General features: G+C 50.6%; 1 protein-coding gene across 1 annotated transcript; it reads left to right on the top strand.

The window, feature by feature from the left end:
- The first annotated feature begins 10,921 nt into the window (after window positions 1–10,921).
- Window positions 10,922–18,561, top strand: ETV3L (ETS variant transcription factor 3 like). The gene is made up of 5 exons (XM_010953866.3): window positions 10,922–11,882; window positions 11,959–12,196; window positions 12,446–12,635; window positions 13,073–13,193; window positions 16,497–18,561. Exons 1-5 carry the CDS (start codon window positions 11,822–11,824, stop codon window positions 16,973–16,975), a joined length of 1,089 nt encoding a protein of 362 aa, XP_010952168.2. The 5' UTR covers window positions 10,922–11,821; the 3' UTR covers window positions 16,976–18,561.
- Window positions 18,562–26,333: the final 7,772 nt, after the last annotated feature.

The raw sequence follows: 26,333 nt of genomic DNA, 5'->3' as shown, positions 1-26,333 counted from the left end.
ATCCCCACCCAGGGAGGAGCCGGAGGAAGCAGTGGTGCTGTGCAGGAAGGTGGGAGCCCCGACAGGGCCCATCTGGCTACATCCTATGGGACAAGCTCATCCTACCTGAGCTGACAGGCACCTTGATTCTGCCAAGTTCCTCCACAGAGCCCAACACAACTCTTCACCAGAGCTTCCCAGAGCAGAAGACAGCCAATCCTTTTTCCCTCCTGTCTTAGTTCCCAGAGTTACAGCTCTGTGCTCTGGGAAAGTTCCTCCTTGAGTCTAACTAGCATGCCTCCTACTGCTTCCACAGTCTTTTTTTCCCCTCTGGTCCCCCTTCCATTCAAACCCCTTGACTTTCTCTCATCCTTCCTTCCCAGATACTTGCACTGCCATTCACTTTGGCCTCGTTGTGTTCAGGCTTGGAAGATGCGTGACCACCTGCCCTGGTTTGTCTGAGGCTCTCCTAGTTTTAGAACTGGAAGTCCCATGTTTGGGGAGACCTCTCTGTCCCAGGGACATGGGGCACCCTACCTGGAAGGTAGGATACCGGATGTGGCCCAGCTCAAGAAGACAGATGGGAGCAGGATTTGGATGCAGATACTAAGAGGCCACCAACATTTTCCCATATGTACACAAAGACAGACACAGAAACAACCACACACATAAACACACACACACACAGGTACACACACACACACAGACATCCCCAGTCTCCAAAACAAAAACACACCCAGAAGCAGACGCCCACAGAAACACAGACATGCACACTCAGATTCACGCAGAGACAAACCCAGCCTCACACACCCACGTTCCCAGAGGCAGGTGTGTGTGGACACAGAGACACACACACAGTACGCAGACGACACACAGGGGAAACACAAAAACTGACAAACACCTACGCACAAAAACACACGGTCATAGAGACCGACATCCGCAGAGACACACACTCATTTTACGACTCCTCAGAGACACACAGACACATTCAGACACCCACACAGAGGCACAAAGGAGACCCAAGAGCACAAAGCTACCTTCACCTGTGCCCACGGGCTGAGCCTATCAGCAAATTCCAGAGCCTTTCCCTGTTCCGCCTTGGAAATGCCCACAGGGTTTGGGAGGTGGGCCCAGCTCTTCCTCACCCCCAGAGGAGAAGGTGGGCCCAGCCTGAAGGTCTCAGTGGACCCCGGGCCTGAGCCTCACAGAACCAGAGAACACACACCCCACCCCACTGAAGACACCTCCTGCTTGGGCCCCTTCCTACCCGGTGCCAGGGCTGGGGACAGTTCCGCAAGCAGCCTCTCTGGAGAGGGGGTCGGGCGTGGGAAGCCCTGGTTCCCCCTCTTGGGGTCAGGCGGCGGGGGTGGAGAAGTGTGAGTGAAATAGGTTTATTACTGGGAGTCTGTTGCCTCGATTGGTATCGATCCCCACATGTCACCTTCCATTGCCACTAATGGGACATGAAGAGTCGCCACCGCCACCACAGCCCCCGGCTGCACACACTCACCCGCGGCTCCCCTCCCCCGCCCCCCCACCCCGCCCCGTCCCAAAGCTGCATCCCGGGCTGCCTCAGCCTCGCCTCCTCCTGCATCCCCAGCCTCTCCCCTTCCCTCCACCTCAACTCCTCCTCTTCCTCTCCTTCTGCCTCTTCTTTGTCTCCCTGAGTCTGAGTCCAGAAGCTTACCCGGCACCTCCTTTCCTTTCCCTTTTCTTTACAGCCACCTGGGGAACTTACCCTTCTATTCAGTGCCCCTTTCCCCTCCCCTCCCTTTCTTTCTTCTTCCTCTGAGTCAAGTCTCAGTCACCACCACTCCCCTGATGGGGGTGCATTGGGCCCCACCCAGTCTTGGGGAGCAGATGTGGATTCAAGAGAATGGGCCAGTGGGAACGACCCCTCTTTCACCAACAGCTGCCAAGGGGTGCTTATCAAGGGATGTTCTCACACCTGGGCTGGCCAGACAGACCCTCCTGGAATCAGCCAAGTCCCCCACCTGCACTCCAGGGCCGCCACGCCCCCAGGCTGGATGCTGGCCGGAAGAGCAAGGAGAGAGGAGGGAAGAGGAGCCTTCTTTTCCTTCTTCCGGCTCCTCGGGAGGAGATGAACCACCTCCTCACCTCCACCCTGCCCAGCAACCCCTGCATCCTCTGCAGTGTCTTCCCAGGGTCTGACCCCATCCCTGCGCCTCCGTCCGGCCCATGTTAACGTCAGATGGTGACAGAGGCACAAGAGAGACCTGAGAGGACCCATTCAGGGTGGTGAGGGCTTGATACAAAGTATGTCAGGCAGTGTCCATGGGCTGGGAATTTAGCCTATCGTGCTGGTTACTCAAGTATGAAAAAAAGTCACTAACTAGAACAGGAAGCATCTACTTGAGGGTCAAAGAGAGCATCCTTTGCTCTGCTGCCATGACAGCACTCTACAGGCACAGACTCAGGGGGCTGGCAGGGGAGCTGAGGAGAGGGGCTCCTCCCAGCCCCGTCCTGGGCCCCACTCAGCCCTGAGACTCCTCCAAGTGGGCCCTGGAGACACCCAGAGCCAGCTCTAAGCCCCACAGTGGGAAGGGCTGCCTCCTGCTGACTCCTGTCTCCAGGCAGGGATGGGGTCTCCACCCCACCTCACTTGACCCCATCACTGTGTCAGCATTATTTAGGAGGCTGGATCAGGCCAGGTGCACTTACTAGATACGAAGTTGGGGGGCTGAAGCAGTTTGAAATGTGTTGCGGCTGCCTGTTGCAAGTCACAGTGGTTGGATTGTCTAGAGTGTGGGGAGCTGGTTGAGGGAACTTTTGGTTTACTCACTTGGCAATCCTTGGTAGAGCAGCCCCCATGTGCAGGCACTGTGCCAGGCACTGGATGCTCTCAGAGATGCTCCAAAGAGCAAAGGAATGGGCTGGATTTGGTCAGAGGACCCCCTCTCCAAAGGGCACTAGGCCATTCGCCTGTGTCTTGGAGAAGAAACAGAGGCCCAGTGTCCCACTCCAGGAGCCAATGTCTGTGCCAAGTGCCCAGCTTCCTAATCCTACACCCAGCCTCCTCTGCAAAGGCCCACAACCAAAATGTGAATTGGACAGAAGGGGCGGGGGCCCGTGGGGTGCTGCTTTGATCAGGTTTACGGGAATATGAGAGGAAGTGGGTAAGGAGAGCATGTGGAGCAGCAGAAGAGGTGAAACCCTAATCGTCTCAGAAGTAGCTGCTCTGGTTCTCGCAAGGGCTAGCAGTTAGCAATGTGAGGGACTTTCCTGGGAGCTGGGACGGTGGCAGGAAGTGGGAAAGCAGAAGGGCCGTGAGCCTTCTTCCCTGGAGGCCCATCACAGGTTGCCCTCCCAGGAGAGCCCGTGGAGGCAGCCGGTGGGCTGAGGGACCCAGGGAGTCTAGGCCTATGGAGCTCGTCCCAGGGCTCCGGCTTCAGATCCTGTTATGGCCTGCTCTTCAAATGAGGCCCTCGTGGGGGAGGGCGGGGGGAAGTTTCCTCCTCCCTGCAATCCTCTCCTTGGCCTTCCTGCTCTGAACTCAAATGGTCCTGAGTTAAATGAGGGAGATAGGATGCAGTGAAGGTGAGCGTGGGACAGGGCCAGCTCCTCAGGTGAGAAAACACAGTGACACCAGTGACACCTAAGAGAAATACCTGGGGTAACATGTCCTGGCGCTGACTTCAGTCTTCCTGCGTGTTGCTCTCTGTCCTCTATGGAGATCAAGTTTGCCTGAACGTGACTAACATTCCTCCCTTCTCCCTGCATCCAACTCCTGGGAACAGTGTTCTGGACCATCCCTCCCTTTGTAGCCTCCTTCCTCTCCGCCCTCACTGGGCTCAGAGCCCTGTCTTCCTGCCTCCCCCGCAACAAGGACCCTCTCTCTGTGGCCCCTAGCCTGTCTCTTCCATCAGTCAGCCTGTCTCTCTCACCTTTCCATCATGTTAGCTTCGGTTGATTTAACCAGAAAACAACCCCCAGAATTTAATTCCATGGCCCTCCATTCCCATCTCGATCAGCTCAGGGCTGGGAGGGGCTGTGTAATGATGGGGGAGACGGGGGAGTGAGAGAAACTTGGCCTCCCAGAGTCAGAGAGGGAAAAAAAAAAGAAAATCATATTGATTCCCCAATGACAGACATCAATCTTTTCCTCCCCGCTAGGGATTGGGGAGATTGGACGCAGACCCGACAGGCTCCAGGCTCCCTTGTTCCCCAGGACTTTAAAAACAGAGGCTTTGTTCTTGGACATCCACCCTCCTCTAGTTTCCCCTGAGGTCAGTTACCTGAATCCTCCATGTCCTCCCCAGTGTGTTCTGGAATCCTGCTGCTTTATCTTGTTCCTGCTGTTTCTTTAGCAGGGTATCTGATGCCCCTGCAGTCACTGTCTCCTGTCTGGTTTATGTTAGTTGTAAGTTCTTCTTGCTGTCTAACTTTGAGTTATGTTTATAAAGAAAAAGAAAATTCTATTTTCTAGAACTCTAGAACCCTAAGAGGAAAGAGACATAATAAGAAGTGCTTTAAAAACCTTAGAGAAAAGGTGATTGGGTAAATGATTAATATTAGTTTGGTACTTGAGACTAAGAGGAAAGTTACAAATTGTGAGGGTTCAACACCTGTATGTGAGCAGAGGTGGGGCCTGGGACTCAGAGGAAAAGACAGGGAGCAAGTGAGGTGTGTTAAGAGTCGGAGATTGTGAAGGTGGGATTCTTTTCCAGGCCCAGATTCTATCTGCACAGGACGTTCCATGAGAGAAGGGCTGACTCACTGTGGGAAGGGTAGACAGCTGGAAGGACTTCCTGGCCATTCAGCGTCTCTTTCCCTAAAACTGAAGCAGAGGTAGCCCTCTCATGGGTCTCCCTGTTGGCCAGATGTGTTAGGAGCCATCTGCCCCAAGGGTAGGCTCTGGATGCAAAGGACCCAGTGACAGACACTCCCTCACCACCCCCTACAGAGGTGGAGGGGGCACAGGTCCGTGGTGCCACCGGCCCCCAAAGGGTTAATGCTATTGTCTGAAAACCACATCACCTCCCCTGGGAGCTTGGAGATCCCGCTCTCATTTTAAGTAACCCTAACTCAGCGTGTGATGAGCGAGGGGTCGCCTGGCGAGGAGCGCGCCAGAAGGAGCCGCTGGACGGAGCCCGGACCGGCTGCCGCGCAGAGGTAAGGGGCTCTGGTGGCAGGTTTGCGGCCGGAGCTGGACAAGGGGACGGCCCTTCTCTGCCCCTGCTCCCACCTCAGCTGTGGAGCCAGTTATGGGGCAACTGGGAAGGGGAGAAGAAAGGAGGCACAGGCACCAGGTGAAGATGTGAGTCCAAGGGCCACACTGAAGCCCTCTGTGCGGTGGCTGGGCTCTTCCATCCAGGTGAGGGAAACCTCGTAAAGACAGTAGGTCTGATGTGGCAGTAGGCTCTTCTCCCAGATGGGGCACAGCTGGGGTCAGATGTTGGCTCACTGGGGCAGACAAGACTCCTGGGACATACCGGGTCAAGTCGGGCTCCAGGGACTGAATGAATGGTGGTCTCAGCTAACCCTACACACTGTGGTCTGTACCTGCCAGGAGTTCTGCATCTCAGTGAGCTCACTGCTGCCATCCGTGTGGCCAAGACTGAAGGGCAGTGGGTGAGGACTGAAGCTGACAGTGTGGGCATCACAGCGCGGGCATGAGAAAGAGCAAGGGTGGTCCCAGGGAGGGCGGAGTTCAGGTTGTGCTCCCATCTGAGTCAGGCTGGGATGAAGTGACATCTCTGATGGGGTAAGGGGATTCTGCCCCGCCCACCTGCTTCCCTCGCTTCCTCAGACTCCTGGCTTCTTCCCAAAGAATTAGGTCCAAGAAGCCTGGAATCTGAGAGATTGGTTGTCCCTTATCAGGAGCAGCTGTGTGACGCTGGGGGCCGACGTGAGCTATGTAGGCTGCAGAGGCACACAAGGTGATGCTCCTATGACAGAGAAGTCCTGCTCCTCTCCCCAACCCCTTCCCAGTGCACAGGAGGAGAAGGACTGGGAAGAGAGTGGTGCCGCTGCCACGTCACCCCCACCCCCTTTCTGGCTCTGCTCAAAGGACAAGGGCACATGGATGGAGTCGCAGGTTGGGACTGGGGCTTAGTGGAAGTTGAAGTCAGGGTTCACGTCAAGATTAGGGATGAGCGCAAGGGTTGAGGTGGAGGCTGGAAGTGGACACAGCACTGAGGGCTGGGGACTAAGTCAGGAGGCGCCAGAGGCCCCCAGTGGGTGAGAATACCCCGGAGGCCTGCTACCCTCTGCATTCCTGGTATCTGTTACACAGCCCCATGCAGGCCTGCCAGCTCATCCCAGCTCAGCATTTGGCCGAGAGCTTTCACTTCCTCTGGCTGGCCTGGCTCCTCAGCGCCTACCGGAGGGGATTTCTTGTCCCCTGGGTTGGGGGGGACACCGGGGGTGTCCAGGCAGGGGCATCCCCTGGGGCCCAGCTGATGGGAATGAGATGAAAGAAACCAACCCTGAGAGTGCCGCTGGGGGAGAGGGCAAGGGGCCCTGGGGGAGGGGGGAAGGGGAGGAGGGAGAAGGTGGGAAAAGGGGAAGGGGGGCTTTAAGAGCCAGGGCTGGGAAGCTGGGGGGCCTGGGTTCGGTTTCCAGCTCTGAAGCGTGGATGAGAGACAGGCGGGCAGGAGAAAGACAGAAAGAGATAAGGAACAGAAAGTGACAAGGAGAGACAGTAAAAGTCTGTGCAACAGAGGACAGGCCATGTGAGAGGTGACCCGGCCTGGGGGAGGCAGGACAGACAGACCCCATGATTCACAGACACCAGTTGTAAAGCCAGAGATGGAGAGACTGAGAGAAACTGAAACATAAAAGGGTGGACAACCGGGAGAAGTCAAAGTGGATGGAGCTGGGGAAGTAAGAGAGAGAAGGCTGATGGGCAGCAAGTGGAAAGAAGGAGGAAGAATGAGCCTTGATAGGGGAAAGGGTAGAAACCATAATGAACGGGAAACGAGCTGAAGATTAAAGGTCAAACAAAGTGAAACAGAGACTTGGAGAAGCAAGACCAAGGGAGGGGTGGATATGGGCTGGAAGCTGGTCTCCTGACACCCCAATTCCCATCCTCCAGCCCCTGGGTCCCCCAGGGATCTGTGACTTTCCCCGTGACTTTCAGCTGCCCTTCCTGACAGGTCTGGGAGTGGAGCACGGGGGTGTCTGGGTTTGGATTCCTACTCCACGGAGTTACACAAACCTTTTAAATCCCACGGCCCCCAGGTACGCAGAGACAAGAGTCAGAGGCATGTCTGCAAGAGTCTGGGGTGGGGTGGGGGGGATGGTAAAGATCTGACACCCAGTGGGAGGACCTGGCAATGGGAGCAGGTTGAGAGGGAGCCTGGGCAGGAGGAAGGAGGGTGGACCCTGCTGGGGCAGCGGCAGGGAGGGAGGAGCCTCTCCCAGGTGTGGGCTGATGGCAGGAAGGGCTGGGGCAGCAGGACAGAAAGATGGGGATCAGCTGGCCAGCCTCCCAGCCAGGGAGCATCAAGAAGTGGTCCTCTCTGCCCTGGGTTCTCTGGGTTTGGCAGAAGGAGGGACAAGATGCCCTTGGTGTCTCAGTGTAGGACATCTATCCCTGCCCCTCCCCCAAGTTCTCCAGGAGAAAGGTGTTGGCTTTGCCCTTCCCAGGCCCCTGCCGCACTTGCCCTCCCACCTAAGCCGCTTTGGCTAATAGCATTAGGGAGGTTTCAGGACTAACCACTCTCCACTTGGGGCTGAGATCAAGGGGAGAGACCAGAGGCTTCTAATCAGATTGGGGATTTGGCGGAGGCGTAGGGGATGCACAGTTTACTCAAAGCTAACAAGCAGAAAATACCCCCCCACCCAAGCCAGAGACCACCATCTCTGTGTTCCCCTCTGAGCCGACTTCTCCACTCCGGTCTTTCAGTCTCCAGGGCCAGGCCATATCTGGACCTCACCTATGTCCACAGCACCTGATTTCCATGAGGCCATTTCTCTCTCGTGTGTTCTCTGATTCATTCTCTTCCTCGATGACTCTCTTGCCCTCCCTTTCAGCTGCCTTTGTATTTGTAAACAGTCCTGTTTTCCCACTGCAATCAAGCAGTCACTGAGAAGACGTGGTAGTATCCAATCAATCAGATTACAAGGGCAAGCCGCCTGAGCCGCTTAGAAGGACAAACAACAAAAGTGATTTTGATGCAAGTTCCTACTTTGCATAGATGCAGTCTTGATCTTGAACTCTGACTTCTTTTTTTCCTGGGTGTGTTCCTGTCTTTCGGATCCTCTCTGTATTCCACTCTGTCCATCTGACTGTCCTCTGGCTTCCTGTCTCCCCACACCCTCTCCATCCTTGTCATTTTTTTGGCCAAGAGCCCACCTCTTAGGTTTAGACTGGAGCGCCTCCTTCAGGACCCAGGGCCTCCTGCCAGCCTCACCTCTGCTTCCAAGTTTCATCCTCAACTTTTCTGTCCTGATTGACTGATTATAGCTCAGGGCCCGGAGTCAGACAGACCTGTTTCCATCCGGCTCTACCACTTGCCCTGGGATCTTATGCAAGTCTCCTAATCTTTTGAACCTCAATTTCCTCAGCTTGCAAAACGGAGATAATGATACCCACCACCACGAAGGGTTATTGTGAAGATTCAGTGAGGCAACATAAGGAAAAATAAATGTCAAGCACAATGCTGGGTGCATGATAGGGGCCCAACTCTTCTTAAAGAAACTCTTTAAAAGGTAAAATCCGCTCTGGACATTTCCTTTGGCTCCAAGCCCTAGCTTAAGGCTTACTCTCTACTTTATCATCATTATCTCTATTGCTTTTTTAAAATAATGACCTAAAACCTACATGTGTTGTAATGAGCGCTTGTGTTGGCCAAGGGGATTAATCATATTATTAGTAATCAGAATGATGGTACTGATGACAATAATAATTGCTCGCTGCTGTAACCCTCCAAGAAACACAAAGTGCTTAAGAGCAGGCTCTCTGATCATTCAAGATTGGGTTATGATCCTATGTGATTTATGGTTCTCAGTAATTGTCCTCTTCGGCCACTGCGCTGATCCTGCGGCGGGGGCCAGAGGGGCTGTGCAGAGCCTGTGAGAGCCGCCCACAGCACAAGTGGGGGGTATTGGGGGGGGGGCTAGGAGATGGCGGGAGTGCGACAGAGTGGGGCCACCTCCCCCAGCCTTGGGAGCGTCTCCAGCAGCATGTGGGTTACAATGAAGCACAAGGAATTACGGTGAAACACCGAGAGCAGTTCTTGGACGTGAAGGTAGAACTGAAACCTGCTTCTCTCTGAGGGTTCCCCACAGCCAGCTGGGGGGCTCCAGCAGAAAAGGATGGAATTGAGGCCAGACATTAGGCAGGACTTACCAGCAGTGAGGATTTCCACATTTAGAACCGGCAAGCTCCTCAGAGACTTGAGGATGCAGGAGGGACTCTCACAAACATGGGAGAGGTTAGGGAGGAGGCTGCGGCACTCAGGAAACCTGAAGCTTGACCCACTTTGGTTTTGTATTTTGGTTTTTTTTTTTTCTTTTGATGGTCAGAGGGAGGGTGTTAGTAGCTGACCTAGGTGGCTCAATATTATAAATCTTGAATTAAGGTCTTGCTTTCACTTAAGAGCTGTGTGACCTCAACCCCTCTGAGCTCCATCTCGTCTGATACTTCCTGTGAGGTTCAGGGTGTGCCAATTCCTCAGCACAGAGCAGGGTGCCCTGAGTGTCTGCTCCACAGTAGGTTTATCGTTCTCTTCTTGCTAGATCCTAAATCTACCCTGAGGGCTCAAACCCCCAGACCAGGAAACATCACCAGATCCAGCAGTCACCTCCGCCCTAGGAATTCTATCAGATTCCACCAAAAAAAAGTCCTCCTTTGAAATCTCACCTCTGCACCCCCTACTTCCCAACCCATTTTCATGAAATGAGGGGGAAGAGATCCCAATCGGTTCGAGATTAGACAAAGGAGGAACTTCCCAACGGAAGGAGCAGGAAAGGAGGATGGGAGGGGAGTAGGGGCATCTGCTTCAGGGGAGGAAAGGCAGGGGAGAAGGTCCCAGAATACCAGCTATCGGTTTAGAGACAGGTGGGTGGGTGGGAAGACCTATTCATCCCGATTCAGAGTGGGCACAGACCTGCTCACAGCCCCATCTACCTTAATTTCCAGAGATGCTCTCTGCTCAGGTCAGACACGGGTACCTCCAGGCACACCTGCCCACGACAGGCTGTCAGTTTGTCGGCCTGGAACTGAATGTTCCCTGAAAGAAGGAGAGAAAGAGACCCAGTGACCTCTTGGTGTTGGGGTGGAGAGGCAGGGACAGGATGCTTTGACTTTCTAACCCTCACAGCTCCTTTATGCTGTTTCCTTGGGGTTCTTCCCACTCAAAGTACAATCCCCGGAACTGCAGCATTGGCATCACCTAGGAGCTTGTTAGAAATGCAGAATCTCAGGTTCCACCAAGTCCCACTGCCTTAGAATCTGCATTTTAAAGAGATCCTCAGGTGATTCTTATGCACGTTAGAGTTTGAGAAGCGCTGCTGTAGATGACTTGTTTTAAGTCCTAAGGCAGCAAGGTATGCGAGAAAGTGCTCGATTAGGAGTGGGGGATGGGGCTGATACATTGAGTGTCAAGTCACTTTCCCTCTGTGAGCCGCATCTGGAAAGTGAGGAGACGCCTCCAGATAAGCCCTCACACGCCTCCAGACCTGGCCCCTAATGAGTTCTGGGTGAGAACAGCCCTCGCCTCCCACCAATCACCTCAGTGATGGAGACTCAGAGCCCGGTGGTGGAGCCAGTCCCCTGTTTACATGTAGACCTAACCGCCCCGGTGACTCCCCCGTGCCCCAGCCCAACCCCAGGAGCAGGCCCCACGCGTCTCCCATCACTCCTCCGTCATCCTCCCTCCTATCGCTTCATCTTCCACTAGCGACAGGGGAACCCAGCCCTTGGCACCAGCCTCAGTTCCACCTGGAAGGCTTTGGGAGTTAGACGTTTCCTCCCCTGCCCCTGCCTGCGTCAGGCAGGTTTATCTTCTTGGCGCTCGCTGCCTGCTCTTCTCCCCATCTCACTGCCCGCCCCTACGCCTCCCTCGTCAAACTGGGAACCAGCAAGATTCCATCCTCCTTGCCCATGGTTCTTTCATTCAACAGATATTTTCAGAGCACCTGTGAGTACAAGGCCCTGGGCTCGGATGGGACTTGAGGAGCCAGCAATGACTAAGACAGCCAGGGCTCCTGACCACAGGGAGCTGACCCTCTGAGGGGGTGACAGATATTAAACACGTAGTGACACCCTTGATAAATTCATTACCATTCATTGATTCTACCAACAATCATTTCTTAGACACCCAAGATATGGCCGGCACTCTGCAAGGCCCTGGAGACTCCTCGGTGAAAAAACAGACAAAAATCCCTGCTCCTCTCAAATGTAAAATCAGTCTAAATTCTATAAAGGTATGGGTTTGTGCAACTGCCTCTTCCTCCCACTCAAGGTTTAGAAAGAGCCACCGATTAATTACATTTTCTCTTGTCTTCTTGGGAAAAACCCCAATCCTGTTAAGCCCTGAGAAGAGATCTCATTCTCTGTCTAAATCCCCCAGCGGGGGCAGGACCTAGGACCCTTTGCATACCTATCCATCTATATAAGCCACTCAGCCCCAAGCCTCAGGTCCTGGGTCAGCCCCTGGCCAGTGAGGAGGTCCCCAGAGGAGGCTGGGCAGGGCCTGGCCGTGGGGGAGCTTCCTGCCTGACTCCACTTCCCTGACTCAGTGTCCCTTTCCTCCCCTAGGCTCTTCCTTCTTCTCTCTTTCCTTCCTCTTTCACCTCCTTCTCCCCTGCCCTCCTAAGAGGTGACATTTCCTCCCAAGGCCCAGACACAGCCCTGGCACCCCCGGCGTGGACCATGCACTGCAGCTGCTTGGCCGAGGGCATCCCTGCCATTGCCAGCAACTCCTGGATCTCAGGTGAGCCTCTGCCAGTGTCCCCTCCACGCTCCAGCGGCACCCCGCAGTGCGGCTCTCACTCCCCTCTCCGCCCCAGGCCTGGCCTTCCCTGACTGGGCCTACAAAGCTGAGTCGTCCCCGGGCTCCCGGCAGATCCAGCTGTGGCACTTCATCCTGGAGCTGCTGCAGAAGGAGGAGTTCCGCCATGTCATCGCCTGGCAGCAGGGAGAGTACGGGGAATTTGTCATCAAGGATCCAGATGAGGTAGCCCGCCTCTGGGGCCGCAGGAAGTGCAAACCACAGATGAATTACGACAAGCTGAGCCGGGCCCTCAGGTGAGAGGAGGCAGCCAACATGGCCAGAGAGGGCAGAGTTCAAAGAAAAGAGCTGTGGTTTCTGGCACCCCTGTAGGATTCCTGCCCTTCCAAGGCTTACGAAACGCTCTGGAGTGTGGTCAGGTGTCTCGTGGTCATCCGGGAACCGCTCGGGGTTAGCCTTACTGGCCAAGGGAGGGGGACTGTGGCTGAGTGACTGTGTTCCCTGCCACTGGGCCAACCCTCTGTTCCTAACCTTGGAATCTCCAGATATTACTACAATAAGAGGATCCTGCACAAGACCAAAGGCAAACGATTCACATACAAGTTCAACTTCAGCAAGCTCATCGTAGTCAACTACCCTCTGTGGGAGGTGCGAGGACCGCCATCCCCCAACTTGCTGCTGGGGGCGCCTGCTCTGTTTCGACCAGCTCTGGTGCCCATGGGTGTGCACAGTGAGGTAGGTGTGAAGGCAGCCCCTGGCCCCAGGACTCCACTAGGCCTGGGTCTCTGTCCAGGAAGCCCCCAGCCCTCTTCTCTGCCTCGGGGACCCATCAGCTTTCAATGTTCTTCTTCCCCTGCAACCTAGTCCCTGAATGCCCCAGGGGCGGGTTGACACTCTAAATCACCCCTACATGTTTAACAGTCCATATGGTACAGCACCTGTCTATGACAGAGGGCAACTTCTTCCAGGCCAGACATGACTCCTTTAGTGTCAGATGACAGGGATGGGGTGGGGGTCTCACGGGAGGGTCCAGGACATGTGCACAGTGGTAATTTAACAATCATTATGAGAGTATTTCATTGTTTGAAGGACTGGTCATTAAAACAATGTGTATTCATACATGTCAGGAAGGGCTCGTTCCACCCCCTCGCCTGCTTCTCCTCACCCCCCAGCTCCTGCACAGCATGCTGTTCACCCATCGCGCCATGGCGGAGCAGCTGGCTGGACAGCGGACCCCTCAAGGGCCACCAGAGGCCTCTGGGGACAAGAAGGGGAACAGCAGCAGTATACACCGTGAGTGCCTGGGACCAGGGAATCTTAAGCAGAGGAGGGGAGGACCCTCTTGACTGAGCACATGGCTCAGTCAAGGGATGATATGTCATGTATTCATTCAACAAACATTTATTGCACACCAGCTATTTACTAGGTGTGAGGGTTCAGAGATGAAAGATGGCCCTCAAGATGCTCAGAGACCAGTGCAGAGCAGAGATGGGAGGATGACCAGTGAATGACTGGTGCTGAGACTCAGGGAAGCACAAGGTGTCAGGGAAATGCAGCAAAGCTGGGGCTTCCCGGAGAGGCTACAACTGAGCAGGTGAAGAAGGTGGAGAAAGATGCTGGGCAGAGGGAACTGCATTCGTAAAAGAAAAGGCTGTGAGTGAGTGTGGTGAATCTGCAGATCTGCTGGCAGCTTGCACAATCAGAGTAAGGTATGTGATGGCAGTGGGGACAAGGAGGTGGGTGAGAGACAAGGCTGGCCAGGCAAGCAGGCATCTGGTTACGGAGGGCCCCGGGAGCCACACTGAGTGGGGTGGACTTCATCCTCTGGGCAGGAGGGACCATGGAGGGAGAGGCAGGCCCAGATGTTCATTTTACAAAGATGACTCGGGTTGTATGTAGAGTTTGGGGTGGAGGAGGTGTAGAGCTGGTGTTGGGAGGCTTTTGAAGATAATCTAGGTAGAGGACAATGGGGCCAGAACAAAGGCAAGGGCCGTGGGTAAGAAAGATGCCCAATTGAAGACAGATTGGGAAGATAAAGTTCACTCATTCATTCCCTTGTTCACTCATTTCTTCTTTCAACAGATAGTTCATAGACTCCCATTGAATGTGCCAGACCCTGTCCTAGGGCCGGGGGTGCCTTGATAGAGCTTGTAGGCAAGAGCGGTTTGCGGACTTCAGTTAATGATCCAACAAATAGACAAGTAATTTTAACTGTGCTAACTGCTACAGAGAAGTTCAGGGTGCAGAGAGCATCTGGGAAGAATTCCTGGACAAAGTGATATTTGAGCTGAGACCCAAAACATAAATAGGTGTCAGCTTAGTTCAGAGGGAAGGAGGAGAGCTTGGCAAGCAGTGAGAACAAGGTGTGCAAAGGTCCTGGGGCAGGAAAGGAACTAGGAGCAGGCCAGTGTAGCAGCACATGGTGACAGAGGTGGAAATGCAGGCAGAGAATAGTTCTTCCAGGGCTATAAGCTGGGATGAGGCAAAATTAGATCTTCTGTGAAAAAGATCACAGAGACACTTGATGAACCCAAGGCTCTTCAGCAGAGGCCCAAGACCTATTCCTCTGCTCCAGGCAATGTCATGAAATAAAGAGCCTTGGCCTTAGCCCCACCCCAGTGCAGCTGGGGGCCCAGAGGTCCCAGCTCCCAGAGAATACCGGGCGCCTGGCTCTGGGCCCTGATGAGTGCAGCCGAGGCTGTGGGCGTGGGGCGGCCCAGGGCCTGCTGGGACTCGCAAGGCCACAGCTCTGGCAGCCTGGAGCAAGACAGCACCTGACAGCCCTCCCTGTTCCTCTACCTTCACCCACCCCTTTCCAGCTCTGGGAATGCCTTGGGCACAGAGCTTCTCTCTTTGGGAAACTATGAGGGGAAAAAAAAAAAGTGTTCCCTGGCGAGCCCCAGCTTGGAGAGAGTTATTTGCACCTCCCTGCCCTGCACTGCCTGTGCTCGGGCCCTGAGGCACACGGAGCAGGTTTAGGTCACCAGAAGGCTAGTAGCAGCCACATGCCCCACTTCTGGACTGCGATTCCAGGAGGCCGTGCCAGCCCCTCACTTCGCCTTCACTCAGGGCGCCGCTCTGAGAGAGGAAGCTGCCTCTGGGCAGAAGAGGAGCCAGGATTACCAACCCAGGGTCAGGAAGCCACAGCGCTGGAGCTGGCGGGGGCGGGGAGAGGCAGGAGGACTCTTTATCTTTCTTTCTTTCTTTCATTTTTGATAGGAGGTGTTAATTAGTTTCTTATTTACGTATATATTTTAATGGAGGTACTTGGGATTGGATCCAGGACCTCCTGCGTGCTAAGCGTGTAATCTACCACCGAGCTAGACCCTCCCCTCCGCCTCCACCAGCAGCAGGAAAATTCTTAGAACGACCTTCTCCACATGCTTACTTGGTGTGGGTCTGTGAGAGGAGACACTGTCTTGACCTCCGGGGCCCCCAGGGACACAACCTTCCTAGGGAAAAACAGCAGCCTTCACCTCATCTGAGGATCCAAGGAAAAGGACAGTGACCCACAAGAGGGGACACTCTGGCAAGGGTAGCCACACTTTTTCTTATGAAGGATTTTTTTTTAATTATTTTCCCCTTTCATAGATCTGACATCAGAAATATTGTTCCTACCAAATAAACTGGATGCATAATTAACAACTAAATTGTTTTTCCAGTTTTTACTAACTATAGCCCCACTGATGTCATCACATTGGGTTCATACATGGCCTCGCTAAGAAAAATGTGAAACTAGAATGAGATTTTTGAAATAGAGTAAGTGGCGTGAAGGTCTGTATAATCATCCCCAGAGACCCCAAACTAAGGGGCCCTATTGTAAGGGCCTGAGGAAAGAGGGCAGATTTGGGAGGAATGGAAGGAGGGAGGGCTTCTTGGAGGAGGAGGGCTATAGGCCAGAGCCAGCCAGAGAAGGGGAAGGGTGGGGCTCACCCTGCTGGAGCTGGCCTCACAGCTCTGCGGGCTCTTTCTTACCGATGATGCGGCTTGATCTTAACTAGGAGAGGGGATTTTTTTGGATGAAGAAATTGAGGCCTGAGAATTTAAACCAGTTTTGACCCAACTAGGATAGAACCAGAGCCCTTCACTACAGGAACAAGGAGAGTGACGACTAGATCCATTGAGTTGTGGCCAAGAGCATCTTCCTTCCTTCACCCAATGCTTTTTTATTGAGAACTTAATATGCACCAGGCTGGGTTGGATCCCAGTATCCAGAAAAAAACAGCCTCAGCGCCTGCCCCACAGTGTTGGGGACACAGATATGAAGTAGTCACACAAATGACTCCTGATTCCCGCTGAGGACGGGCCCTGGAGGGGAGGTACTGGGAGGGACGAAGGGGTACCTAGGGGCTCTCACCCAGGCTGGGGAGGCTTGTGAGGCTCCCCAGGGAAAAGACATTTACAATGAGATCTGAGGCAAAGGGAAAAGGAAGGCACATGGGGAGAGAAAGTTTCAAGCAGGAGCAAAAAGAAGTGGGAAATGGAAAGAGAAAGGGGGCATGTGGAGCGGTGGGCACTCACTGACCCTTTCTTGCGTTCTCGCTCTCTTTCTCTCTCTCTCTCTCTCTCTCTCTCTCTCTCTCTCTCTCTCTCCAGGACCTGGCTCTGCTCCAGCCCCTTGCCGGCTTGGCCCTTGCTGCCATTTGGGGAGCCCCCAAAACGAGCTGCCCAGTTTTGCCTCCTTCACCCCTTCCCTGCCACCTCCTGTCCCATCTGACTGGCCCCGACTCTCAGGACCCTTCCTGCCCCCTCTCCCCCCGGAACCACACTTCCCTGGGTCCCCCACGCCAGACACCTTGATCCCAGGACCCCTGTGCCCCTCAGTGGCCGGACATTTTCCGGGGCTTCCTCTGTTGGCCGGGCTGGCACAGGGGGCTGGGGAGAGGCTCCGGCTCTTGTCCCTGAGGCCTGAGGGGCTGGAGGTCAAGCCTGATCCCACACTAGGGGCAAAAGGGAACCTGGAGCCCAGGGAGGGCTTCTCCTCAGAGAGGCAGGGCCCCAAAGCTAGAGAGGAAAGCCCTGTGTCCCCCAGTCTGGAGAATTTCAAAGCAGTGTGGCCCTTGGATCCTCCTTAACTGGGGAGGAAGATGTCAAGCAGGGGTCCCGGAACTCCACCTCTCCTCTTGTCTACCTCCCTTTTGGCTTTGCAACTTCCCCTGGCTGGAAACAGCTTTAAACTGCAGGAGGACTTGAAGGGGTGGAGTTGGACCCAAGGGGTGAGGGGCATTGCAGGCAAGGAGCATTTGTGGGGATGGGGAGAACTGAGCCAGGGTGCCCTTGCCCATCAAACTGCCAATCAGATTAAGGAGACACTCATCTCAACTTTTTTTTGAAGGGGATGAGAATGAGGTTTCGATCATCTGAAGGACCCCATGCCTGCCCACATAAGGGGGCAAATTGAGTCTAAGCTGGGGAGGGGTCAAGAGTTGTTTTGTTCCCTGAGTCTCAGGGCAACTCCTTTCTTCTCTGGGCCCCAAGTCTCTCATCCAGGCTAAGATCTCCCAACTCTCTCCTGCCCTTCCATGTACCTCTCTCCGGCCCCTCTGATTTCTGTGACGCTGGGAGCTCCTGTCCCCTCCTTTCCCCAAGACCCAAGGCAAATGGGGTCAGGAGGGACTGGCCTCCTCAGCTCTGTAACACCCCACTGCAATGCCCTTGGCAAACTGCCCTCTTGGCTGACCATGCCCTGCTGCATTCCTGCTGCCCTCTGATCTGATGTGGAGCTAAAAGCCACCCAGGATTCCTGATGGGAAAGAGTTGGGGGTGGGGGTTGGGGAGGAGACGGCTCTGACACCTGGAGCAGCAGTGGGAATCAAGCCAGCCAGTCTCCTCCCTTCTGCTGCCGTGTCTCCCAGAGAGAAAGGCTGAAACCCTAGCTGGAGTTGCCGCGTTGCCACCTGGGGCCAGGGGGAAACTAGCCTCGAGGAAAAAACAGAGCAGGGGTCTTTACAGAATGACCCTCCGATCCCTGCCCAGGACCTCTGAGCAGAGCTCTTCTTTTTTTTTTTTTTAACTTTTTTTTATTGAGTTATAGTCATTTTACAATGTTGTGTCAAATGAGCAGAGTTCTTAAGGGGCTGGGGATGCAGGGGGGCATTGGACCCCTATGTGCCCTCTACCCAACCCCTCTTCCCTTCAGTGGTTCATGATTGCTGTGACCCCGACTTTTCAGGCAATGAAAAATGCTTTGTGGTCATTTTTCCAAAATATCTTTTTGGGAGTTGGTGAACCCAGGAGAATAAAAGCTCCACTCCAGATGACATAAATTTCCAGGCTGGGGTCTCTGTGTTTTAGACAACAGATTCAAGCACAGCAGAGTTTCTCAAACTCGGCACTATTGACATTTTGGGCTACAAAATTCTTTATTGTGTGAGGAGCTGTCTTATGCATTCCAGGATATTCAGTGCATCCTTGGTCTCTAGATACCAGTTGCACCCTCCCCCAACCTCCTCTTCTAGACCTTGTGAAATGTCCCCCCGCGGGGGGAAGAAATCGTCCCTGGTTGAGAATCACTTAAGAATGGCTTGAGCAAGTCCAGATGTTCAGGCAAAGAGGGGACCTAGGCTCCACCAATGCAGAGAGAACTGTAGGCTTTCACACTGCAGGAGTGCCCCCTGGTGGCCAGAGTCATCACCAGCGATCAAAAGCGCTCAGAGCTCCAGACCAGGCTGGGTGGGTAGAGCCCAAAGGGGGGGGGGGGGGGCGGGCGCTGTTTGAGGTGAAGGGCAATGGGCACCTTGGAGTCTTCTGAGGGAAGGAAGGGAGTTGCAGGATCAAAATATTTCATGAGAACCCTCCTATTTCAAACCCCATTTGCAAATAATGGACTGTTCACCAAAGGATTCTGAGGTTGAATGGGAAAACGGCAGATTGTCAGTTCCTCTGGTACAACTGGGTGCAGCCATCAGCCTTAAACATCACACGCTCTGGTCCTCTGTGGTTGTCAGCCTCCCCCCGAAGAGCACAGAGCAGAGAATCAGCCTTCTTCCAGGCAGGGTGGAAACCAGGACAAGACACAGCCAAGTGAGCTCACCAACCACCCCTGCTCCTAGGCCCTGGGCTCTGTCACACCAAAGGCAGGGACAGAAGCACTTGTGGGTTCAAGCAGACTTTTAGACTCCCACGCTTCATGAATCTTAGAGACATTAGAGGCCAGAAGGGGCCTTTGAGATCATCAAGTTCAACCCCCTAATTTTACAGGCCCGGAGAGAGGAAGGGACTTGTTCGAAATCATGCATGTAGAAGATCCCAAATTGAGAAGAGACATTTCCTAATCATCAGTTAAGGTTCTTTCCATCTCGCTGGAACCACTTTGATACAGACTTGAAGAGGGACTTAAAATTCCTTAGAAATAAGAGGATATTATTGAGATTGAGAGGGAAATCTTTAAACTTATTCCAGGGGGATTTTTAATTAGACCAAAGCAGCAAACATTGTCCTTTCTGTGTGCATTTTGGCACCGGTTACACATCTGTGCCGTCCTCTAATTGTCTGACGTGCATTAATATTGTGTCCCCGTAAAGCTGGTGTTCTCAGGGCGGTGCCGCACACACTTGTTAATTGGAAGGTGTTTTGTCACTAGAACACTTGATTAGCCTTTGGAGGAGGCCTCAGGATTTCAAAACAATAACAAAAGCAAAGTATTTACCGTCCGAAACTGTTTCTGGCAGTGAGGAGAACCCCTACCTTCTCTCTCTTTTTTTTCCCCTAATGAGAACCCTGATCAAGAGGGGAGAACAAATTCAAGTACTATATGTGTTTTACGTGCACACACACACACGAACACACACACACACATATATACTTCAACAAACATTTCTTAAATGCCTACCATGTGCCAAACACTCTGCTGCCAGGTTCTGAGTTGCCCTTAAGACACTTTCATCTGAGAAATGGGTGGCAGGAGTCAGTGCCTCATGTGGCAGGTGGGTGGTTGGCACAGGAGATGAGGGTGGGGTGGTGGTGCCCAGGCTTGGCAGTCACAGCAGGCGAATGAGTACCAAGTACTTGTGAGGCAAGGTTTCCGCATACATGCTCGACACCTAATTTAAACATAAGTTTTGTTTAGTAATCAGCCTACTTGAAAATACCTCTTAAGAAGTCTTTCTAATCCTCAAACACAGAGAGCCAGGCAATCTGTGCTGATTGTTTATAAAGTTATCAAAACAGATATACCATCTGTATAATGCAGGGAACTATATTCAACTTCTTGTAATAACATATAATAGAAAAGAATCTGAAAAGAAAAAATATATATGTATATATATATGTATAACTGAATCACTTTGCTGTACACCTGAAACTAACATTGTAAATCAACTACACTTCATCAAAAACCTTAAAAAAAAAAGATACACAATTCTGTGATCGCTTTTTTAATCAAACAGTACTCCATAAACACTTCCCTATGCATTTATTTTATTTTTAATACCTTTATTGTGGTGTGGTTCCTGTAAACTACACATATTTCAGATGTACAATTTGATGCGTTTTGATAGATGTACACATCCCTATGAATTTATAGTTAATGTTGATCATCTTAACCAGGACAGACTATTCTGTCCTGTTGATAAGGCATATATTTAACCATTACCCTTTTGATTATTTTTTGTGATTTGCTTTGTAAATAAAATAATTTAAAAGCCTTTGTCCATAGTTATCTTTTTTTTTACCTTTCCTTGAGATTCATTCCCAGGAGTGAAATAACTAGGTCAAAAATTATGACATTTTAATGGTTTTAGATACATATTGCTTAATTGTCCTCCAAAAGGATTACAATATTTCAAAAAGCACATTTACACACTACTTACTGTAAGAGCTTTACATACATCAGCTCATCCAGTACCCACTTTAGGAAGTAGGCACTATTATCATCCCATTTTACAGATGAGGACATTGAGGCATAGAGAGATAAAACAACCTGCTTAAAGCCACTTTCCTGGCAAGTGTCAGAGCCAGGTTCAAACCCAAGCAGTCGGGCTCCATAGTCCTGCCTCAGGTGCTGGCCTATGATGCCAACAGCCAAGGACATGCTCTCCTGGGCCCTCAGCAGCTGGGACCTCTCCCCACCTCTCCTGACTCTTATTAAAAGTAAACTATTGTCTTTAGTATGTGGTAAGGGAAACTGACCATTTTTATGCTTGTGTGCTATTTACAACTTTGGACTCTTCTGCTTTAAACCTGGGAACAAAGGCTACCTCGCTAATACAATATTTAAAAGATAGTTTTAATTCATATTATGGCCCGCTAGGTTTGAAAGGGGGAAATAAGAATGGGTGAAGAAAGAGGAAGCCAAAAAGAGAGTTTTCAGAAGGTTTTGAGGAAAGGGGAGAAGAAAGTGCTCTGGGCACCAGACTGAACATCACTTACTTCATTTAGAGTTAATTACTTATTACAGTTATATTTACTTATAAAAGTAATTTATCTGGTCACTTGACTGAGAGCTATTAACTCCACTTGAAATGTTAATACTATAGCTAATCAATACTGTTTATCATTCCTTCATTGCTTCATCCTTAACCTTCCAGAGGCACTGCAGCAGTCACCTGGAGGGTTCAGCCAGAGGAAAGCAAGCAATGGGTGAGATACGGTCTTTGGGCTTTTGCATCCAAATGGAATGAGACCTAAATAGCACAGTTACCATGGACCATTTTGGGAAACTTGGAAAGGAAGCCAGAGATATCATCAGTGTAACCCATCTGTGTTTTAGTTGAGGGTTCAAAGGTCCCCAAGAATAAGCTATCCTGGGTCACTGGGAACAGCACATCCTGTGTATCAATCCTATGTAATCAACCCCATTCACTTTTCCTAGCCTCAATTTGTCATGGGCTGATGGAGGAAATCCCACCACACAGGACATGACGTTACCATGAAACTGTCCTGTCCAGTCTCATCCGGGTCCTCACAAGTCTTTTGCTGATCCCAGGCCAGCTCTCCGCATCTGCTCTAAACCTGTTCTTACCTCTGTTTTCTCCCTTCCTCTCGCAGTCTACTTCACTTCCCACTAGGGCTTCCCTCCTCTGCCCTGGTCCCTTTTTCCAGTCCTAGAAGTGGATTGTCTTCCCCATGATGTAACCCTCACACCTGTACCAAACAAGGAAGGTCAGGCAGGTGTCAAATCTCGTGCCAACTCCAATTAATTGACTGGGGCCACAATTACGAAGCACTTAGTTGAGAAAGATTCCAAGGTTGTGTTGGGGCATAGGAAGGGGAGTGGCACCATGTTTTTCCCGTGACTTCCATATTACCATATCCGCAACCACATTTTGGCCCTTATCTTATTCAGCCTCTCCCCTGCATGCAACATTGTTGACAATGCTTTGTTCCATTAGTTGCTAAGATCCACCCTCTCCCAGCTTTCCTATCCCTGAGCCTGTTGCTTTCAGACTCCTTTTCCGATCTTCCCTCTGCACCCCCACCTCCAACGTTCTCCAGAACAATGGCCACAGCTTCCTCAATGGTTTCAGTTTTTATTTTCTTGCCTTGCCTTAAACACCACCACATCTGCACGGGTGGCACTGACCTCTGACTCAAGCTTCAGATTCCTTGGTCCAGGTGCCCACTGAGCATCTCTGCCTGGCGGTCCCACAGGCAGCTCAAACATATTATGTCCCACATGGAATACTTTGTTTCAACACCCAGTGTTGCTCCGCACGCCCCTTCCTCTCGGTTTCGAGCTTTAGTTAATGACACCACAATATATCCAATCTCACCCAATTCATCCAATTTCAAGTAGAAACTAGCATGCCAGGCCATGCTGTCTTCTCACCTCCTACACCCAGTCAGTCACCAAATCCTACCAGTTTCCCCTCCTAAACATTTTTTGAATCTGATCTTTTCTGAACAACTCTACGCTGACCTACTTTAGGTTGTCAGTAGCCTCTTAGAGAATCTAAGCTTGTCCCTTTCCAATCCACAGTCCACACTGCCAGGCTGTTCTGTTTAAAATGCCAGTCTGATCATGTGACTTAAAAGCCTTCGGTGGCTCCCCTAAAAGAAAAAAAGGTCTCTGTACCCCCAGTGATGGTAATTTATTTTGTATCATAACCTCATTTAAGTAGATATCGGCATAAAACTAGGTATAAATATATACTTAGGGCACATAAAACTATAAAAGCAATGGCTATTTACCAATTAAATAGAAACGAAACTATAAAGCCAATACGTTTCTAAATAATAATATTAATTTATTGTGACAGATGATGTTTGCTGAAACTAATTGCTGCACAAAATGTGATCGTGGAACTGATCCCCAAGAGCAGGGTCTCTGGAGTTTGGCAGGCGTGTGATGACTCACGGCTCCCACCGCTTTTCTCTATTGGAACTTGTGCTCACCCTTTGTTCACTCAGCCTGCTGGGAGGACATTTGGCCTCCTGGAGGCACAAACGCATCATTTACATACTGAGTCCTCCTCTGTTCTCTTCGCATTAGCTGAGACAATTAAAGCAGCGCTACTTGGTGCCAACTCATCACAAAGACAAAGGCAAATAAATGCAGACACTGAAATCATCTGGTAACGTAGCTTATAAAACGCCACCCAGATGATCCAAAACAGGATTGTCTCCCTTGTTTTTTATATCATCATTAAAAGTGAGACACAGAAGTTAACCTTCCCACAGAAATTCCACTGACTTCATGAAGAACCAAGTCCAAGTTCCATTTAGCACAGGATCCAGGAACTCAGCACTGCACCCGCCCAAACACTCAGAGATGCCTCTGCAGCCACCTCCCACCACCCACGTGACATCCTGGTGGTCCCCAACCACTTGCGCCTCTGCTGGGCTCTGGGTGCCTGCTCCTCCCACTGACTGAAAGGTCCTGTCTTGCCCACTGCTTAAGCGAACTCCTCCCCTATCCTTTAGGATTTCCCTCAGAAGCTCATCTAGAACTCCTCAGCACGGTCAGTCAGGGCCCCACCCATCTGTACAGTGTCGCCACCTAAGCAAGACCTGGCTGTGGCCCCGGGAAACAATGGCTCCATGTTGCAGTGGAGGGAAACTCTCCCTGTGGCTGGGCTGTAGAACCTGCTTCAGTGATCACTTGGGACCTTGGAAATGTCATTTCATCACCTTGAACCTCAGCTGTTCCAACTATGAAACAAGGACAATATGGATAAACTGGCAAAGGTGCAAAATTACAAGGATATTCGGTGCAGCATGGTCTCAAAAGCAAAATCTTGGAAGCAACCAGAATGTCCACCTTGTACTGGTTGAACAGATGATGGTACATTCATACGATGGAACACTATGGATGGACAAAAAGAAACGGAAGCACTTTGTGAACCAATGTTGAAATACCTCTAAGATTTGTTTCAAGAGAAAAAGCAGGTTCATAGTAGTGTGCATGGGATGTTACCATTTGTCTCAAAATGGGGAAAATACATATTCATGTTTACTTGATTATGCATTTGTGAAAAATTAATGAACAGAAACCTCAATTAAATACAGCAGGGAGACCAGGAGGGGGAGTCCTCTTCCCTGGAAAGAACTTAGCCAACAAAAAACTATGGACTTTTTGCTTACTAAAGCCCTTCCAACTTCCTTTTCCCCTCTGTAGAAAGTGGCAGGGTGGTTTGCACATGGTTCACCAAGGTTGCGGACCCCGAATCACAATTCTTTGTTGATCCCAAATAAATCCATCTTTGCTGGAAAAATATCTGGCAGTCTATTTGTTTTAGGTCAACCCACTTAAGTATCTGGAAAAATAAACAAGAACTAATAATAGAGGTTACCTACTGGGGAGAAGGAAATGCGTGGATGGGAGAACAGATGTAAAAATAGATTTTTCACTGCCAATATTTTGTACTTGTGATCTTTTTTTGTACTTGAGATTTTTAAGCTACAAGACCATATCACTTATATAAAAATTAAATAAATTTTAAAGTAAATAATATCACCTGCCGTAACTACATCACAGGATCACGTAGGAAGATTGAATAAAAGTTGTAAAGACCCAGAATTGCCAAAGCAGTCCTGAGGAAAATGAACAAAGCTGGAGACATAGCCCTCCCAGCCTTCAGACAATACTACAGAGCTACAGTAATCAAAATAGCACGGTACTGGCAGATTAAACAGACACATGGCTTAAAGGAACAGAAGAGGGAACCCCAAATAAACCCACACACCTGTCAACTAATCTTCGACAAAGGCGGCAAGGATATACGATGGAGAAAAGATACCCTCTTCAGCAAGTCGTGTTGGGAAAGCTGGATAGTCTCATGTAAATCAATGAAGTTAGAACACTCCCTCACATCATACAAAAAAGTAAACTGAAAATGGCTTAAAGACTTAAATATAAGACATAAACCATGAAACTCCTAGAAAAGAACAGGCAAAACATTCTCTCACATAAAGCATAGCAATGTTTTCTTAGTTCAGTCCTCCAAGGCATTAGAAATAAAAGTAAAAATAAATAAATGGGACCTAATCAAACTTACAAGATTTGCACAGTAAAGGAAACCGTAAACAAATGATGGGACAAACTACAGACTGGGATAAAATATTTGCAACTGATGCAACTGACAAGGGCTTAATTTCCAAAATATACAAATAGCTCATACAACTCAGTATCAAAAAATACAAAAAACGACCCAATCAAAAAATGGGCAGAAAACCTAAAGACAATTCTCCAAACAAGACATCCAGATGGCCAACAGGCACATGAAAAGATGCTCAACATTGCTAATTACCAGAGAAATGCAAATCAAAACTACAATGAGGTATCATCTCACATCAGTGAGAACGGCCATCACCAAAAAGTCTACAGATAATAAATGCTGGAGAGGGTGTGGAGAAAAGGGAACCCTCTGTTGGTGGGAATATAAATTGGTGCAGCCACTATGGAGAACAGTATGGAGGTTACTTCAAAAACTAAAAATAAAGTTACCATATGATTGGTCCAGCAATCCTACTCCTAGGTGTATATCTGGAAGAAAACACTAATTCAAAAAGGCACATGAACCCCAATGTTCATAGAAGCACTATTTACAATAGTCAAGACATGGAGTGTCACCAACAGAGGAATGGATAAAGAAGATGTGATATATATATACCATGAGCTGGCCATAAAAAAGAATGAAATAATGCCATTTACAGCAACATGGATGGACCTAGAGCTTATCATCCTGAGTGAAATAAGTCAGACATATATGTCATATGATATCACTTATATGTGGAATCTAAAATAATGATACAAATAAACTTATTTACAAAACAGAAGCAAACTCACAGACATAGAAAACAATCCTATGGTTACCAAAGGGAAAAGGGGTCGGGGGGGAGAGATAAATGAGGAGTTTGGGATTAATAAATACACACTATTGCACATAAAATAGATAAACAACAAGGTTCTACTGTATAGCACAGGGAACTATATTCAATACCTTGTAATAACCTATAATGGAAAAGAATCTGAAAACAGTATATATATATATT

Source organism: Camelus bactrianus, chromosome 21, assembly GCF_048773025.1.
Source record: "Camelus bactrianus isolate YW-2024 breed Bactrian camel chromosome 21, ASM4877302v1, whole genome shotgun sequence".
Lineage (NCBI taxonomy): Eukaryota > Metazoa > Chordata > Mammalia > Artiodactyla > Camelidae > Camelus > Camelus bactrianus.
This window is presented reverse-complemented; position numbering and strand designations above follow the sequence as displayed.